Genomic DNA, 16,612 nt, shown 5'->3' with positions numbered 1-16,612 from the left:
ATGTTCCCCCCCAACATTTCATTCAATTAGGGTGGCCCATGATTTTGATCTCTCTCACTATTGGTGATGTTAAGTTTAAGCACTTGATGAATGAGTTGTCTTCTGGGCTTCTCCCTTGTAAAGTTATTCTTTTCCCCTCTGTAAAAATGTTTTGTTCTCATTGGGTTTTTTGGGGGTACACACATGGTCTTGCTCTGTCACTCAGGCTGGAGTGTAGTGGCATGATTTTCAGTTCCCTGCAGTCACTGCCTCCTGGAATCAAGAAGCAGTTCACCATTTTGACCAGGCTGTTCTCAAACTCCTGAGCTCAAGCAGTCCGCCCTCCTCAGCCTTCCAAATTGCTGGGATTAAAGGTGTGAGCCATTGTGCCCAGCTGCTGTAAAAGGTTTTTTGTGGGCTGGGGAGCAGAATGGTACTTGGAAACTATAACTATCCTGTTCCTCACAAAGTTTCTTTTTGAAAAAAATTACTGGCCAGGTGTGGTAGCTCACGCCTGTAATCCCAGCACTTGGGAGGCCGAGGCAGGTGGATCACCTGAGGTCAAGAGTTCGAGACCAGCCTGGCCAACATGGTGAAACCCCATCTCTACTACAAATATAAAAAAATTAGCCAGACATGGTGGTGAGTACCTGTAATCCTTGGGAACTGAGGCTGAGGTAGGAGAATTGCTATAACCCTGGGGGCAGAGGTTGCAGTGAGCCAAGATTGTGCTGCTGCAGTCCAGCCTGGACGATAGAGCAAGACTCCAACTCAAAAAAAAAAAAAAAAAAAAAGAAAGAAAAAATTACTGTAATAGTTTATTCGTTCAGTTTTGAATGGACTCATGGTTGCCTTTTTTTATTCAGTGAATTATACCTTATCATTTTTTTAAATTGTGGAAAAATGTAAATAACATAAAATTTTTCTTTTTTATTTGTTGAGATAGGGTCTCACTATGTTGCCCAGGCTGGTCTTGAACTCCTGGGTGAGCCCAGTCCTTCAACCCCAGCATTTCAAGTAGCTGAGATTACAGCATGCTCTACCACACCTGGCAAATTTATTATTTTGACCATTTTTTGTGTGTGTATAGTTCACTGTTAATGAATATATTCACAATGTTGTCATCTGTTTTTTGATGTTCAGATTGTCTCAAATTTGACCAATAGGATCCCCCTTGAGATTTTCTCATCATTTTAGCACTTCCTTGTTCTCTGGCAAAACATGATAGCCCAGGCTCATCCTTTACTTTAATCTGCCCCACCCCGGGAATTAGTCACTTCTTAAAGGAGCATGGTATTTCAAAACCTTTTAAAGGAGAAATGTGGTTAACAAACCATGATTTCGTCATAGATATATGTGTTGCTATTTTGGGACTGTTTTCATTTCCTCGTGGTGGACGGAGCTAGGGAGTATGTGTTTGTGTGTGCGTGTGAACACACACACTTGGCATCTATATTTCTGTATCTGTCTCTCTATTCTGAATATGATGAATTCACATCAGTGTATCTGGATTTAATCTAACTCCATAGGGTTCATTTTAGCTTTCTTCTTGTCTGTATTTATAGCACTTTATTCTGACAGTGAGAAACCTGGTTCTCATTATCCTTAATGTCTTTGTTTCCATTATTGTTACTTCACTTATTTAATATTTCTGTCTCTATATAACCAATCGCCTGTCTCTACCCTCCTTTCCACAGATATTCTTCCCCTGCTGTGGCTCCGATACTGCATGTTAGGTGGCTGTTCTGTAAGAACACACTCCTCATCCTCTCTTGGGTTCAGATGTCATCATTTTATTGTAGGAGGTAGGACATGAGTAATAATTGTCAATGTTTTCTTTTTCTTTCAATTGCTTTTTGTAGCCCTGGATGCTCGCCTAGAAGTTGGACTTGAACAGCAAGCAGAACTGATGTTGAAAATGATGTCTACTCTGGAGGCAGATTCCATTTTACAGGCATTAACAAATACATCTCCTACGTGTAAGTAAAATGACCATTTTTAGAGTATTGCAGTGAATGATTCAGCTCTTCATCATTTTCAGGTGGATTCATCAAGGACAGATTTTTAAATTCCATGATGTGAGTCTGAGGGGACTTAGTATGTAGCACTTTCCCGGCTCCGAGTTAGTAGCAAGTTGAAAACTAAGACAAAGGATTAACAAATGCAGGGAGTGTCATGCAAAATACCTCCATGTAGTGCTGTCAGTTCAATGCAGAAACCTCCATTGTGTTTTGTTTACTGTATTGTTGTAAGGTTAATAAAATTCCTACAGAAGCCTTCATACCTGCCTGTGAGTTCATTGCACTATTCCAAATTTATGATGAAGTAGATTTTTTGTAGTAACATCTTTATCATCCTTAAAGACTAGGATAGAGAATATAGTGTAGGATGACAGCCAAATAGGCCTGTTAATTGAAAGCCAGAATTGAGAGGATTTACTACCTAATAACCTACAGAAAAGAAAGGCCAACTTTTTCGTAAAGGACTAATAGTAAATATTTTAGGCTTTCCTTGCCATATGGTGTGTATTGAAACTACTCAACTCTGACTTGGTTGCAGGAAAACAGCCATAGACAATATGTAAATGAATGGGTATGGCTGTGTTACAAGAAACAGGTAGCCTGCCAGAGCTGGCCATCACGTTACGGTTTGTTTTCCTTGATGAGGTCTACACAAGTCTGGAACTGGGTAGACCTCGGAGGAATACAGTTGAAATAGCACGGTGTTTTTGAAGGACAGATTAGGGAGCTGTGCTTAGAAGAGGGTGCTGGTTTTTGTTTTCTTAGGCCTGCATATTGCTCCCCCTTCTCTAGGTCAGAGTGAAGAAGGGGTAGAGATAGTAGGTAGAACCGAATAAAATTACAGATGCTTCTCTTATGGAGAGTTCACAACCCATTTCAATAGAGAAATTTGAGTTTTTACATCTTCCTTATGTTAAATTGAATTCTTTCAGTCTGCAATCTTCATTTGTTTCTTGCTTTAGAGGGTATCAAAAGAAGGGAAAAAAGAAAAACAGAAGGAATGGTCTAGTGTTCTATAATCTCAGTATTGGTACACAAATATTCTTGTATCTTATCTCCCAGGCAATATGGGGATCCCTTTTGTAGGGTCCAGTGTCTGCGTGATTAGAGATAACTCGGTACTGCCCAAAGTAACCCTTTTCTTTGTTAGACATTTCTTATTTAAAACCACTTATTAGAATATCTTTTCGTAATTCTGAAAGGATATTTGAAAAAAAAAAAGAATAAAAAAGAAAATCTGTTTGAAATTGGTGTTTCCTCTTTATCTTTTGATTATCCTGCACACAGCTGTCTCTCTTTTTAGTATAATAATAAAATAAGGCTCTAAATATATGATAAAGCTCTTAGTATCCTTGTATTTCTCTGGTTCCCATGAATATATTCTCATTTAATTAGTTTTGTGTGTAACCTGGGCATCAGAACTTCTGAAAGCTCCCCAGATCATTCTAATCTATAGTCAAGGTTAAAGATGAATGAACTAGAATCTAGATTATTCTAAAACTACCTTATCAATAGTCAGGAGTCTTATTTCTTTCCCTTTACTTTCCCTCCTTTATTAATTGGAAAAAAATGCAAATAAAAATTGCTAGAAAAGTTCTTTGCCTTTTTTTGTTGGTTGAGTCCTATGAATTTGGGAACTTCTCTCTTTGGTCATTGTCTTTTTTACTTTCAAGTAATGTTATAAAAACACGTTTTTCAAATACTAAATATTGTTTTGAACCATTCTAAAGAATGCAGTTTTAATTTTTAAAAACAATTTAACCTATTTATACATATGAATAACCAGTTAACACATATCCTGATACTTTATGTATAAAATTATACTTGTGTTTAATTTTCAGTATCACAGTCTCCCACTGGAACAGATGATTCACTTCTAGGGGGTTTACAAGCAGCAAACCAAACCAGCCAGCTTATTATACAGTTATCATCTGTCCCAATGTTAAATGTTTGTTTCAACAAACTTTTTTCCATGCTTCAAGTCCATCATGTTCAGGTATGACTTCAGGAGAAATGGTGTATTTTTACATATTATTGTTAGCCTGGTAAAAGATGAAACTAATTGGGAAGTTCATTCTAATCCTGTCAGGGATGATTTCTTTATTATATTCAGTTGGAAAAATATTAGAAATACTTTGATTACCAAAGTAATCACAGTTTCTCAATGATGGACCATTGATAATTTTAATGATTTTAAGCTTCAGTACTTTAATTCCTACTACACATACACACAGCTGTGATTTAGAGACTTGAATCACAGGGCATGGTGGCTTGAATTTGTAGTCCTAGCTACTCAGGAGGCTGAGGCAGGAAGATTGCTTAAGGCCAGGAGTTCGAGACCAGCTTGGGCAACATAACACTAGATCCTGTCTCTAATAAAGTAAAAAAAATTAACCAGGTGCAGTAGCACATGCCTACAGTCCCAGCTACTCGGGAGGCTGAGGCGGGAGGATGGCTTGAGCCCAGGAGTTCAAGATATAGCAGACCTTGTCTCAAATAAAAAAAAAAAAATGACTTGAATCACCTGTTTTAATTTAGAAGAATCTTTTTATGAGGTAATTTCTAACTTTTAATTCAGGTAAATTTTGTTTCTTCAAGAATTTTAAGATGTGTTTGCTGATCAACTAATTTAATTAACTAGAAGATGCTTTTAAGTGTGAAGAAGTGTTTAATAGAAAAGGTTATTTACTCGTGACAAGAATTTAAACATAAGATTTTTGTTTAAATTGTATTTCATATTATAATAGGTACATTTTTCTCCTGTTGATTTTCATTCTTTTTCAGTTGGAGTCACTTCTCCAATTGTGGCTCACACTGAGCCTGAATTCTAGTTCATCTGGAAACAAAGAAAATGGAGCAGACATATTTTTATATAATGCTAATAGGATACCTGTTATTTCATTAAATCAAGGTAAGATTTATTAGGAGAAAAATCATTATAGTCTAAATAGCAAGCTTAAAACGTAATTATTAGGTTAAAATATACCTAATCTTTGTCATTAGGGGTTATAACATTCTAGTGGGGAAAAAACAGAATACCTTTTTAAAAAGATGCACTAACTTACCGATTAGCAGGAAAGATACAGGGAGACCTTGTTGAGAATAGAAGACTCTTACTCTCTGGTCTGTGGTATGCCTGTATGCAACTAAAATTTACAATGTTCTGTTACTCCTTTATATTTTCTTGAAGTTTTGTCTGATCTGTAAAAGCAGGTCAGTTTTTTATTATTATTTTTTTTTCATTTTTTAAAACTATGAGTTAGCCCCTGGAGGAGTTAGTCAGCTGGAGAAGGTTGTCAGTTTCCTGTGGAAGTTGTGTGTGTTTCTTGGCAAAATATGAGTATGGGAATGGTGGTAGTAAAATAATACAACAGGAAAAGAATTAGCGTTCAGCTCTAGCTACAGGAATCTATTTTAGTTATATTTAAAGAAAAATAAAAATGAGAATCTGTTCCTGATGCTTTCTCCCTAGAGTGAGGCATCCTGTAGCTTGCTTGGGTCTTACATGGTGTATTTTCCAATGTGAGTGCCAGCTCCACTGAGTCACGCACGGATTCTACTTACATCTGCACTGTCTCAGCACCAGCCAGCCCTTCTTTAATTTATAGGTTTCCATCTCTTCAACTATATTATTATTATAATAAAATTTGTTTTCATCTGTTTTTAATTTTATTATGAGAAATATTAAATATATATAAAAAATAAAAGAGTAAAAAAGAGTTATTCCTGGCTGGGCACAGTGGCTCACACCTGTAAAACCAGCACTTTGAGAGGCCGAGGTGGGCAGATCCCTTGAGGGCAGGAATTTTAGACCAGCCTGGCCAACATGGTGAAAAAAATACAAAAATTAGCCGGCTGTGTTGACGCATGCCTATAATACCAGTTTTTCCAGTATCCGTTACTGTTTTCAGTTGCCAGTTTTGTAGAGTGTGAGGATTTTTAGTAAATTGTATTGAAGTAGAAATGCCTATGGTTTGGAAAGTACAACATACTGAGAGTAATAACATGTCATTTCAGGTGTTGTGGGCTGAGCTTTAAACCTTATCCTAAAATGTTACTGATTCTTAATGCGTTAGTTGTATTTAATGGAGAATTCCTTTTATTTGCATGTTTTGAAGACACTGGTTAAGGAGCTGATTTAAAGAAATAGTGTCTTGTTTTTAAATTTATTCTTTTGACTTAATTCTTCATAAACATTGTTTTTCTGAAAAATATTTTCCCTTTCTCTTTTCTGCATAGCATCAATAACTAGCTTTCTCACAGTGTTAGCTTGGTATCCCAATACTTTGCTCCGGACATGGTGCCTTGTGCTTCATAGCCTAACACTCATGACAAACATGCAGCTTAATTGTAAGTTCATAAATTTATTCATTTGAATCTCTGACATATACTTTAGTGTTCTACTATTGGATTCTTAAAACAGAGTTTTCCAAGGAGTGGTATACTTGTCAAAGTGGTTGAGTTGGCCAGATGTGGTGGCTCACGCCTGTAAACCCAGCACTTTGGGAGGCCGGCACGGGTGGATCACTTGAGGTCAGGAGCTCGAGAGCAGCCTGGCCAACATGGTGAAACCTTATCTCTACTAAAAATACAAAAGTTAGTGGGCGCCTGTAGTCCCAGCTACTTGGGAGGGTGACGCACGAAAATCACTTGAACCTGGAAGGCGAAGTTTGCAGTGAGCTTAGATCACGCCACTGCACACCAGCCTAGGTGACAGAGTAAGACTCTGTCTCCAATAAAAGTGACTGAGTTTTTTCTTCTAACATGTCTCTTCTGAATTAGTTCTTATATATCCTTTGTGCTTGTTTACTTTGATAATATAGTCTCATATGTCTCGTTGGATGTTCAAATCATATTTTTTACCTTTTAAAAACTGATTAAAAGAAAATTGATTGCTTTTAGAGTACAAAGGCAGGTTTTTACATTTCATCTAAGTTTTTATGTTATTCTTTTAAGATACCTTTGTACTTAAAAATGATTTATTCATTATTATATTCATAAACATGCATAACTAGATTCCTGGGTTTTGTTTAATAATTTAAATCATTGCTTAGCTTTAAAATGCTATTATCTTTTTTCATTTGGAATATATTTTCCAAAAATGAGATCAAAAGCATCACTATGATACTGAAGGTGGATTTCATGCAAAGGATATTTTATTCATCTCAGAAAACTGTTGTGTTACCTGTACGTTAGTTCACAGTTAACCTGTATACAACTAACATGCAAAAAGGAATAATTTTGCTACAACTTATTTTAGAAAACTTGATTAAAGTTTACCTGAAAAGTAGATCTCTGACTGTTTCTGGAAGGGGGAGTTAGTTAGAATAGGCTTTCCAAATAAGAGTCAGGACCTAGTTATATCTTTTCTGTTTGACTGTACTAAATAAGATGTACATTAAGCTCGAGGTGTTTTCAGAATCAGAAGGGGGCAGAGGAGATAGATAGTAGATAGAGAGGGAAGTCCTGCTTAGTCAATATAGTAGAAACTGAACCCCTTTAATAAACTGTAATTACTAGGAATATATGAATTTTCCTTGGAACTGAAAGATGCTTTCAGATACTGCATTTCCATTATTTCATGGTCCATTTCTTAAGAGGTTTTTAAAAAATGTTTTATAGCTGGTTCCAGCAGTGCCATTGGAACTCAGGAGAGTACTGCTCATTTGTTGGTTTCAGATCCAAACCTAATTCATGTATTAGTGAAATTTCTTTCTGGCACCAGTCCACATGGAACAAATCAACACAGTCCACAGGTAATATGATGTTTAGCCTGGCATATGCCCAGACTATTCAATAAACAGTATTCGTAATGTAAAGCTATGTAACTTTTTTATTGCTAAAGTATTAAATAATAGCCTTTTATGTATCAATATAATAAAAAAGGTTTTGTTATTTGTAGTAATAGCTATACTGACACTAAATAATAGCAGGTGGTAAGTTAACCTCTTAGAACAGTGATACTAGGTTTTCATGTAGATATATATTTTTGGCATTAATTTTGGATAATTGGAAACATTCTGAGTAAATACTGCAAAGGTAGAGAAGCATTTCAAAAATTTTGGAATCAAAATAAATTTTAATATGTCATATTTGATTACTTCTACTATCAAGATTATCAATTCACCTTAATCATTTTATGATGTTAATGATTTTGCTTAGCAAAAGATAACAATATTGCTCAGGACTTATAAACATTTTCTGTTTCACTGTAAATTTTCCTTTATATCAATTTAATTTCTTGTTATGTTGTACTGCTTCTGTGTAAACATTTGTACTTCATTATATTTCTTTTAAAGTAAAAATATATTTAGCATTTATAACATCTTTTAAAATCAAGATTATTCAAGATTATCTTGCAAGTTTATCATTTTAAACTTCTTGGATTTGCCGTCAGATAAATTCTAATTTAGTTGTCCTCAACAGCCCAGTTTCTCTATTAATTCATTTATTCAGTGTTTAGGAGGCTTCTGCGTGCTTGTTCTAGGTACTAGACATACAGTATTTACCAAGATCAAATATCTGCCTTCATAGAGCTTTAGTTAATACTCTAATACTTAATATATTTTAATTTTACAGATCTTAATAAAATAAATGAGACAAGGAACAAGTAAGAGAGAAGAAACTAACTTACAGTTAGATTGGGACAGGGTGTTGGTAGGGGCAGAGACATGTTATCAAGTGATTATTGTACTTAAAGATTGAATTTCAAACAGGAAGACTCCTCAGGATGACCAATTCTGACTTAATTATTTTACATGTAAGAAAACATGCATCAGCTACATTGCCCCAAATTACATAACTAGTTATCTGTATAGCTAGGTATCAGTGAACAAGGCATTGCAAAAAATAATATTTTCTTTCTGTTTTTGAATAAAAGAAAGGAGGAAATAACTTTTTAAAACTTTTTAAGTTACTGAAGATCAAGCTTTCCTACTGATATCTTGGTTTTATATAGGAAGTTCTGATACGAAAGCTATGATTTGTATGCTCAGTATCAGAAATTAACTTTATTTAACTCTAAAATAGTTTGGAGGATTATATTGTATTTTATTTTTCCAGAACTACTCCAAGGTTTTATGAGTTGTTCATCAAGTCAAATTAGGATCAAATAAAATAATATGTAGAAGTGTTAGAGCACACTTCTACCTCAGGTTACTTAATGTAGTGTTCACTATCATTTCTTTCATTGATGAATTAGAAGTTTGGGAAAGCAGTTTTTTTTTTTTTTTTTGACTTGGTATAAATTTATTTTTATTTAGTTTTTGTTTTGTTTTTCACTTAGCTTAATGCTTGCTTTGCTAGTTGTTAGAAACATGACCTTTTATGGATCATTTTACCTCTCTGCTCCTGAGTTATTTGATTTTGAAATGGGGTAATTAAGAAGGTTATTTGTGAAAATCTATGTTGAAGTTATTTATACTCTAAAAAGCATTATAAAAGTATTTATTGTGTAATTCAGGTGAACTTTTTTTAGTATTGAGTTCAATAAACCTAATATAGTTGTGGTGTATAAACTATAATGAAAAAGTATTAACAGTATTTTTATTTGCAATTCAAAATAAATACATCAAGACCTAAAAAATTCATTTCCTGCTATCATTGTTAATACTTTTGTTTTCCTCATACGAAAAGTTATAGTGTATATAGCTTTTGACTTTCTACTTGATAATTTTTAAATGAATGATTTTTTACATCTTACCAGTAAGCAGTTTTCAGTGAATATACATTTCTCTTCAGGTTGGTCCCACAGCTACACAAGCTATGCAAGAATTTCTTACTCGATTACAAGTGCATCTTTCTTCAACATGTCCTCAGATATTCAGTGAATTTTTGCTCAAGCTAATTCATATACTTTCAACTGAAAGGTAAATTTTTGTGTACTAATTTGTTCCTGATATAGAAGTAACATGTAATTCTCCAAATATACTTTTCTTTAACATTTGTTGGGAATTTATCTGTGAACAAATAAGCAGGAGGACAGTAGTAATTAAGGGGGAAGGATATATTGGTGTGTTTCCTGATTGTTTCCATTTCATTTCATTATGGTTTTCCCAAGTCCTTCTACCTCTACTCTCTTTAATATGAAAGGAATACAGTTGACTTGCTTTTAATGGTTTTATAGATTAGTTATTATAAGCTTTTTAAAAGGTGAAATTTATTTTGAAGCTGTTTAAACTCTAAAGCTACCAGTGATTTTATATGTAAGAAAACCTGAAAAATAGAGCTTATAAAAGAAAATTGTATACTAATCTTGTGTAGAAATTCTAAATAAATTTATTAACAAAATCAGACTCCATGTTATAAGAATAAATTTTGACCATAATGGGTTGATTATTATAATGCATGAATGCTTCAATATCATATATCTCTTATTAATGTCTTTTTTTATTCTATATTTCTTAAAATCCAACATTACTTTCTGATGAAAACTTTTTTTTTTTTTGGACACAGAGTCTCGCTCTGTCACCAGGCTGGAGTGCACTGGTGCAGTCTTGGCTCACTGCAACCTCCGCCTCCTGGGTTGAAGCGATTCTCATGCCTCAGCCTCCCCAGTAGCTGGGATTACAGGCACGCACCACCACACCCAGCTAATTTTTGTATTTTTAGTAGAGACGGGGTTTCACTATGTTGGCCAGGGTGGTCTCGATCTCCTGACCTCGTGATCCGCCCGCCTCAGCCTCCCAAAGTGCTGGGATTACAGGTGTGAGCCACTGTGCCTGGCCGAAAAGTTATAATGAATTATAAAGTGTTATTTTGTTTTTGAAGTTACAATAAAACTGAGTATTTCAAAAAAATCCCCATTAATATAAGGAATAGGGCTGGGCTCAGTGGCTCACGCCTGTAATCCCGGCACCCTGGGAGGCTGAGGCGGGAAGATCGCTTAAGCCCAGGAGTTTGAGAGTAGCCTGGGTCACATGGCGGGACCCCTTCTCCAAAAAAAAAGAAAAAGAAAAAGAAATTAGCTAGGGTGTGGGTATACACCTGTAATCCCAGCTACTGTGGAGCCTGATGCAGGAGATTTGATTGAACCAGTGAGCCCAGGAGGTGGAGGCTGCAGTGAGTCCTGATTGTGCCACTGCACTACAACCTGGGTGACAGAACAACACTCTTTCTCAAATAAATTAATGATCAGGAATAAGTCAGTAGTGACTATTGTCACTTTTTTATCTAATTTTATTCAAATAAACAATATTTATACGTACTTTGTGAGGATTTTGTGAAATTTTGAATGACATAATTAAAATCCCGTGAGGAATAAAGATTAGTCATCATTTGTTTTATTTTTCTTTTAACTAGGCTTTTAAATTTTAACTCTGCAGGCTTTAGCATAATCCGATCCACAGAGTTCACAACAGTGAAGATTGTCATACTAAACTTTTAATATATTTGCTCTAACATTTTCTAAAGGATTATTAATCTTGTTTGTAGTTTAGTCACATCTAATATTTAAGCAGAGATATTTTGAGGTTTATATGCCACAAAAACTGTTTAGGAATTTTCTCCACCTCACTTCACCACACATATATCCTGTACATTTTTGTGGCCTAGTTTATTTAATAGGGTCCACAAAGCTGTGGCCCAAGAAGAATGTTAGTTTATGTTTGTTTTTAATAAAGGCTCTGGCATTCTGTGAAAGATCCAGCAGGTCTTTAGTTAGATTAATGATATAATAATATACACTGAAAGAAATACTTGGTATAAAGAAGGCATTCAGTTTTATCAGATGAGTGTTTTGCAAATACTATCTATTGGTCTTTGGACTCTGTTTTCACTTTATTAAGTAGCCTTCAAAAAGCAGAAGTTTTAAAATTCTAGATGTAATCTAAATTGTCAACTTCTGTGTATTTTTTGTTGTTGTTACCCTCCTCACACAAAGTCTTAAATACCCTCCTCACACAAAGTCACACAGAATATTATGTTTTCTTCTAGAAATTTTACATTTTTATGTTTTATATTTAGGCTTGTTATTTTTTGCTTTCAGGATGAAGTTTTTTTTTTTTTTTTTTTTTTTTTGCCTGTGGATGTCCAACTGTTCCTATATCTTTGTTTCTTTTTTTGAGACGGAGTCTCTCTCTGTCACCCAGGCTGGAGTGCAGTGGTACGATCTCGGCTCACTGCAAGCACCGCCTCCTGGGTTCACGCCATTCTCCCGCCTCAGCCTCCTGAGTAGCTGGGACTACAGGTGCCTGCCATCACGCCCTGCTAATTTTGTTTTTGTAGTTTTAGTAGAGACGGGGTTTCACCGTGTTAGCCAGGATGGTCTTGATCTCCTGACCTCGTGATCAGCCTGCCAAAGTGCTGGGATTACAGGCATGAGCCACTGCACCCCGCCTTCGTAGACCATTTTTTGAAAATACTTTCCTTTTTTCATTGGATTCCCTTTGTAGTTTTTCAAATATCAATCAATACTTGTTTTGATCTAATTCATACACTTTTTTTTTTTTGAGACAACTTTGCTCTGTCGCCCAGGATGGAGTGCTGTGGTGTGATTTAGACTCACTGCAACCTCCACCTCCTGGGTTCGTGCAATTCTCATGCTTCAGCCTCCTGAGTAGCTGGGATTACAGGCCCATCACCATGCCTGGCTAATTTTTGTATTTTCAGTAGAGATGGGGTTTTGCCATGTTGGCCAGGCTGGTCTCAAACTCCTGGCCTCAAGAGATCCACCTGCCTCCATTTCCCAAATTGCTGGGTTTACAATCGTGAGCCACCACACCCAGCCTCATTTGTTCATACAGTGTATTGTATAGAATTTATGTTTTTGTCTGTTTTTTATGCATTACCTCACTGTCTTAGTTCCCTTACAGTATTTTTTGAAATCTAGTAGTGTAGGCTCTCCACCTTTGTTCTTTATTTTTAGAGTTATTTTGGCTGTTTTAATTCCATTCCTTTTTCCTTATAAATTTTACAATCAGCTTATTGATTTTCCAGAAAAAAATCATTTTGAGTGAGATTGCATCATTCTGTAGATCAGTTTGGGCAGATGTATTGCTTGTTTGGCCGTATTGTCAGAGAATACGGTTAGTTTAATTTCCTCCTTTCTTATGCATATGTCTCATGGGTTCCCCTCCCCCCATCCAATTGTACTAGTTCGGACTTCAAGTATGCTGTTGAGTACATATGGTAAAAGTTACTCTTCCTTCTTTTTCTCAATCTTAAGATCTTATGAAACATTGTCTTTCATAATTAGTTATGTTACTAGCTGGAGCTCTTTTTTAGATATGTGATAGTAAGTTGAGGAAGTTCCAGTTTGTTTCTAACTTGCTAAGACATTAAAAAAATTATGAATGTCTCTGGATTTTGTTAGATGTTTCCCTGCCTCTGTTGAAATGAACATAGATTGTTTCTTCTTTCATCTGTTCATACGTTGAATTATATTGGTGTTTTCTAAAGAGTTGAGATCTCACTATGTTGCCCAGGCTGGCTTTGAACTCCTGAGTTCAAGCAGGCTTTCAGTCTCATTCTGTTCTTAGCTGGCCCAATCGGCATATGCCACTACACCAAGTTTGATTTTTTTTGTTAAGTGTCAGTTAATGTGCATTCTCAAGATAGACACCCTTGGTCATAACATATCAATCCATTTTATAACTTGCTGAATTTATTCTCTGAATTTATTCTGAAAGAGGTTGTGTAATATGTGTATTGTCACTTACTTAAGTATTTGGTAGCATTTGCCATTGAAGCATCCTGTGGCTAGAGTTTTCTTTGCCCCAAAAATTTTCAACTTATTTTCTAGGTCTTGGACTATTCAGGTTTTCTCTTCTTGAGTGAGCTTTGGTAATTTTGTGAAGGAAGTTGTTCCTTTACATTGTTGTATTTGTTAGTGGAAATATATATATGTATTAATGTTTATAGGATCTATAAGTTTCCTTCATTTCTGATGTTGGTAATTTTTATCTTTTTTTGGGGTCATTCTGGCTAGAAGTTCATCAATATTATTTCAAAAAAAAGGCAGCTTATAGATTATTTCTTCCTTTCTACTTTCTTTGAATTTAATTTGATCTTTATGGCTTAGATAATTGATTTTAGACCTTTCTTTTCTAATACAAGCATTTGACAAAGTCAGAATTGGTCTATATAGACTATATAGACTACTTACATTTAATGTAATTATTGACATGCTGGATTAAAATTGATCATTTTGCTATTTTTCTATTTATTTCATCTATTTTTGATTCCTTTTAAGAAATCTTTTTCTGTTGACTTTTGAATTAAGCAACTTTTAAAATAATTTCATTTCCATCCTTATTTATAACTGAATTTCTTATTTATTTTTGAGACAGTGTTCGTTTGCTCTGTCGCACAGGTTGGAGTGTAGTGGTTCGATCTTGGCTCTCTGCAACCTCCGCCTTCTGGGTTCACGTGATTTTCGTGCCTTAACTTGCCGAATAGCTGGGATTACATTCTTCTGCTATGCTACTACACACGGCTAATTTTTGTATATTTTGTAGGCGTAGTTTCACCAGGTTGACCAGGGTAGTCTCGAACTCCTGAGCTCAAGCAATCCACCCGTGTCACTGGCATTATAGGCATGAGCCACTGTGCCCCGCCTATAACCGAAAATTTTTAATATTAGTTGTCCTAGTTTTACAAGATATACCTTTATTTAATCACATTCCACTTTAAAATATTATTCCGTTCATGTATAATGTCAGAACTTAACAGTGTAGTTTCAGTTCCTTTCTTCCGTCTTTTGTGACATAGTTGTCATGTTTTTACTGTTTATATATGCTATAAACACAATACTGTGCAACCTTATTTTTATTTTTTATTTTTTTGCTTTAGACAGTCTTTGTTTGTTTTTTGAAATAGACTTTCGCTCTGTCACCCAGGCTAGAGTGCAGTTGTGTGATCTCGACTCACTGCAACCTCCTCCTCCTGGGTTCATGCAATTCTCATGCTTCAGCCTCCTGAGTAGCTGGGATTACAGGCCCATCACCATACCTGGCTAATTTTTGTATTTTCAGTAGAGATGGGGTTTCGCCATGTTGGCCAGGTTGGTCTCAAACTCAAAAGTATTCTTTTGCCTTAGTCTCCTGAGTAGCTGGAATTAACAGTCACATGCCATCATGCCTGGCTAATTTTTGTATTTTTAGTAACAATGAGGTTTCACCATGTTGGCCAGGCCAGTCTTGAACTTCTGGCCACAAGTGATCTGCCCACCTGGGGCTCCCAAAGTGATGGGATTACAGGCATGAGCCACTGCACCTGGCCTAATTTGCCTTTTTCTTGCTGTTAGACTGACTTGCTGTTAGACTTTTCAGCATTCTATATCTTAGGCATAAACAGAATTTGAAGAGCATTCAATTTTGATACTTGAGAATGATTTGATTGAATCTTAATTTTTATGTATTATTATCAGTAGGAAATGTTTACAACAGCGTTATTTGAGAATGGAAAAAATTAGAACTCATTTCATTATAAGAAGTGCCTTGTGATTTTGAAGTTTTTTTGTCTGTAGCTTCAAAATCACTTCCGGATATACTTGTCCCTTAGTTTTGTATTTGGAAGGGAGGTTGTTTTTGAGTTTGTCTAAAATGGAGACAAGAACAAGAATTCCAAAAGAGATGAAAACTATTAGCTACCTAATGAAATAGTGAATATCAAGAATTTGTTTAACTTTCTTGTATTGTGATAAGTTACTACTTTCAGAACTATTTAAAATCGTTTAATTTTTAATCCTTTCTCTTGTTGTATCTCTCTCTCTCTCTTTTTCTGTCTCTCTCTCTCTCTCTGCAGGGGTGCTTTCCAGACAGGCCAAGGACCTCTCGATGCCCAAGTGAAGCTCTTAGAATTCACTCTGGAGCAGAATTTTGAAGTCGTTTCAGTTAGTACTATTTCTGCCGTGATAGAATCGGTTACATTTTTAGTGCACCACTATATCACTTGCTCAGACAAAGTAATGTCAAGAAGTGGATCAGATAGCTCCGTGGGTGCTCGAGCATGCTTTGGGGGACTCTTTGCCAATCTTATTCGTCCGGGTGATGCAAAAGCAGTTTGTGGCGAAATGACAAGAGATCAACTCATGTTTGATTTGTTAAAACTTGTTAACATTTTAGTGCAGCTGCCTCTTTCAGGCAATAGGGAATACAGTGCAAGAGTGTCTGTGACCACAAATACAACAGATAGTGTTTCAGATGAAGAAAAAGTCTCAGGAGGCAAAGATGGCAATGGAAGCAGTACCAGTGTTCAAGGATCGCCTGCATATGTTGCTGACTTAGTCTTAGCCAACCAACAAATTATGAGCCAGATTTTGTCTGCTCTGGGCCTGTGTAATAGCAGTGCCATGGCAATGATAATTGGTATGTATTGAGAATATTAATCTTACCATTGTCTCTGATACTATAACTGTTTATTTTTTTTTAAGCAATATATGGATTCATTTTCTTTTTACTTTATAGTGTAAAACTGCTTTAAGCTTTTCATGACTGATTTTTATTGGTGAGGACTTTTGTTTAGGGGCTTCAATTAATGAATGAAAGTGAAATATTGACAAATGTCATGTCAGTTTGGTTTGTTTTCTTTTTATTGAGATGCCTCCCAGGTTCAAGCAATTCTCGTGCCTCAGCCACCCAAGTAGCTGGGACCATAGGTGCCTGCCACCACAC

General features: G+C 35.6%; 1 protein-coding gene across 29 annotated transcripts in view; it reads left to right on the top strand.

Moving 5' to 3' along the window:
- Positions 1-16,612, top strand: part of BIRC6 (baculoviral IAP repeat containing 6) — a 263,300-nt gene that overhangs the window by 128,381 nt on the left and 118,307 nt on the right. For all 29 annotated transcript variants that reach the window (XR_004669772.3, XM_034952910.4, XM_055108071.2 and 26 more), the window contains 7 exons: positions 1,842-1,958; positions 3,842-3,996; positions 4,785-4,911; positions 6,240-6,350; positions 7,623-7,756; positions 9,741-9,868; positions 15,744-16,306. Coding sequence is in view for 28 of the 29 variants with exons in the window: in XM_034952910.4 (XP_034808801.1) it covers positions 1,842-1,958; positions 3,842-3,996; positions 4,785-4,911; positions 6,240-6,350; positions 7,623-7,756; positions 9,741-9,868; positions 15,744-16,306 (1,335 nt within the window). In the remaining variant the exon portion in view is untranslated. The remainder of the gene's footprint in view (positions 1-1,841; positions 1,959-3,841; positions 3,997-4,784; positions 4,912-6,239; positions 6,351-7,622; positions 7,757-9,740; positions 9,869-15,743; positions 16,307-16,612) is intronic.

This window comes from Pan paniscus, chromosome 12 (genome assembly GCF_029289425.2).
Source record: "Pan paniscus chromosome 12, NHGRI_mPanPan1-v2.0_pri, whole genome shotgun sequence".
Classification (NCBI taxonomy): Eukaryota; Metazoa; Chordata; class Mammalia; order Primates; family Hominidae; genus Pan; species Pan paniscus.
Note: the sequence above shows the minus strand (reverse complement) of the source record. Positions and strands in the feature narration are given on the sequence as shown.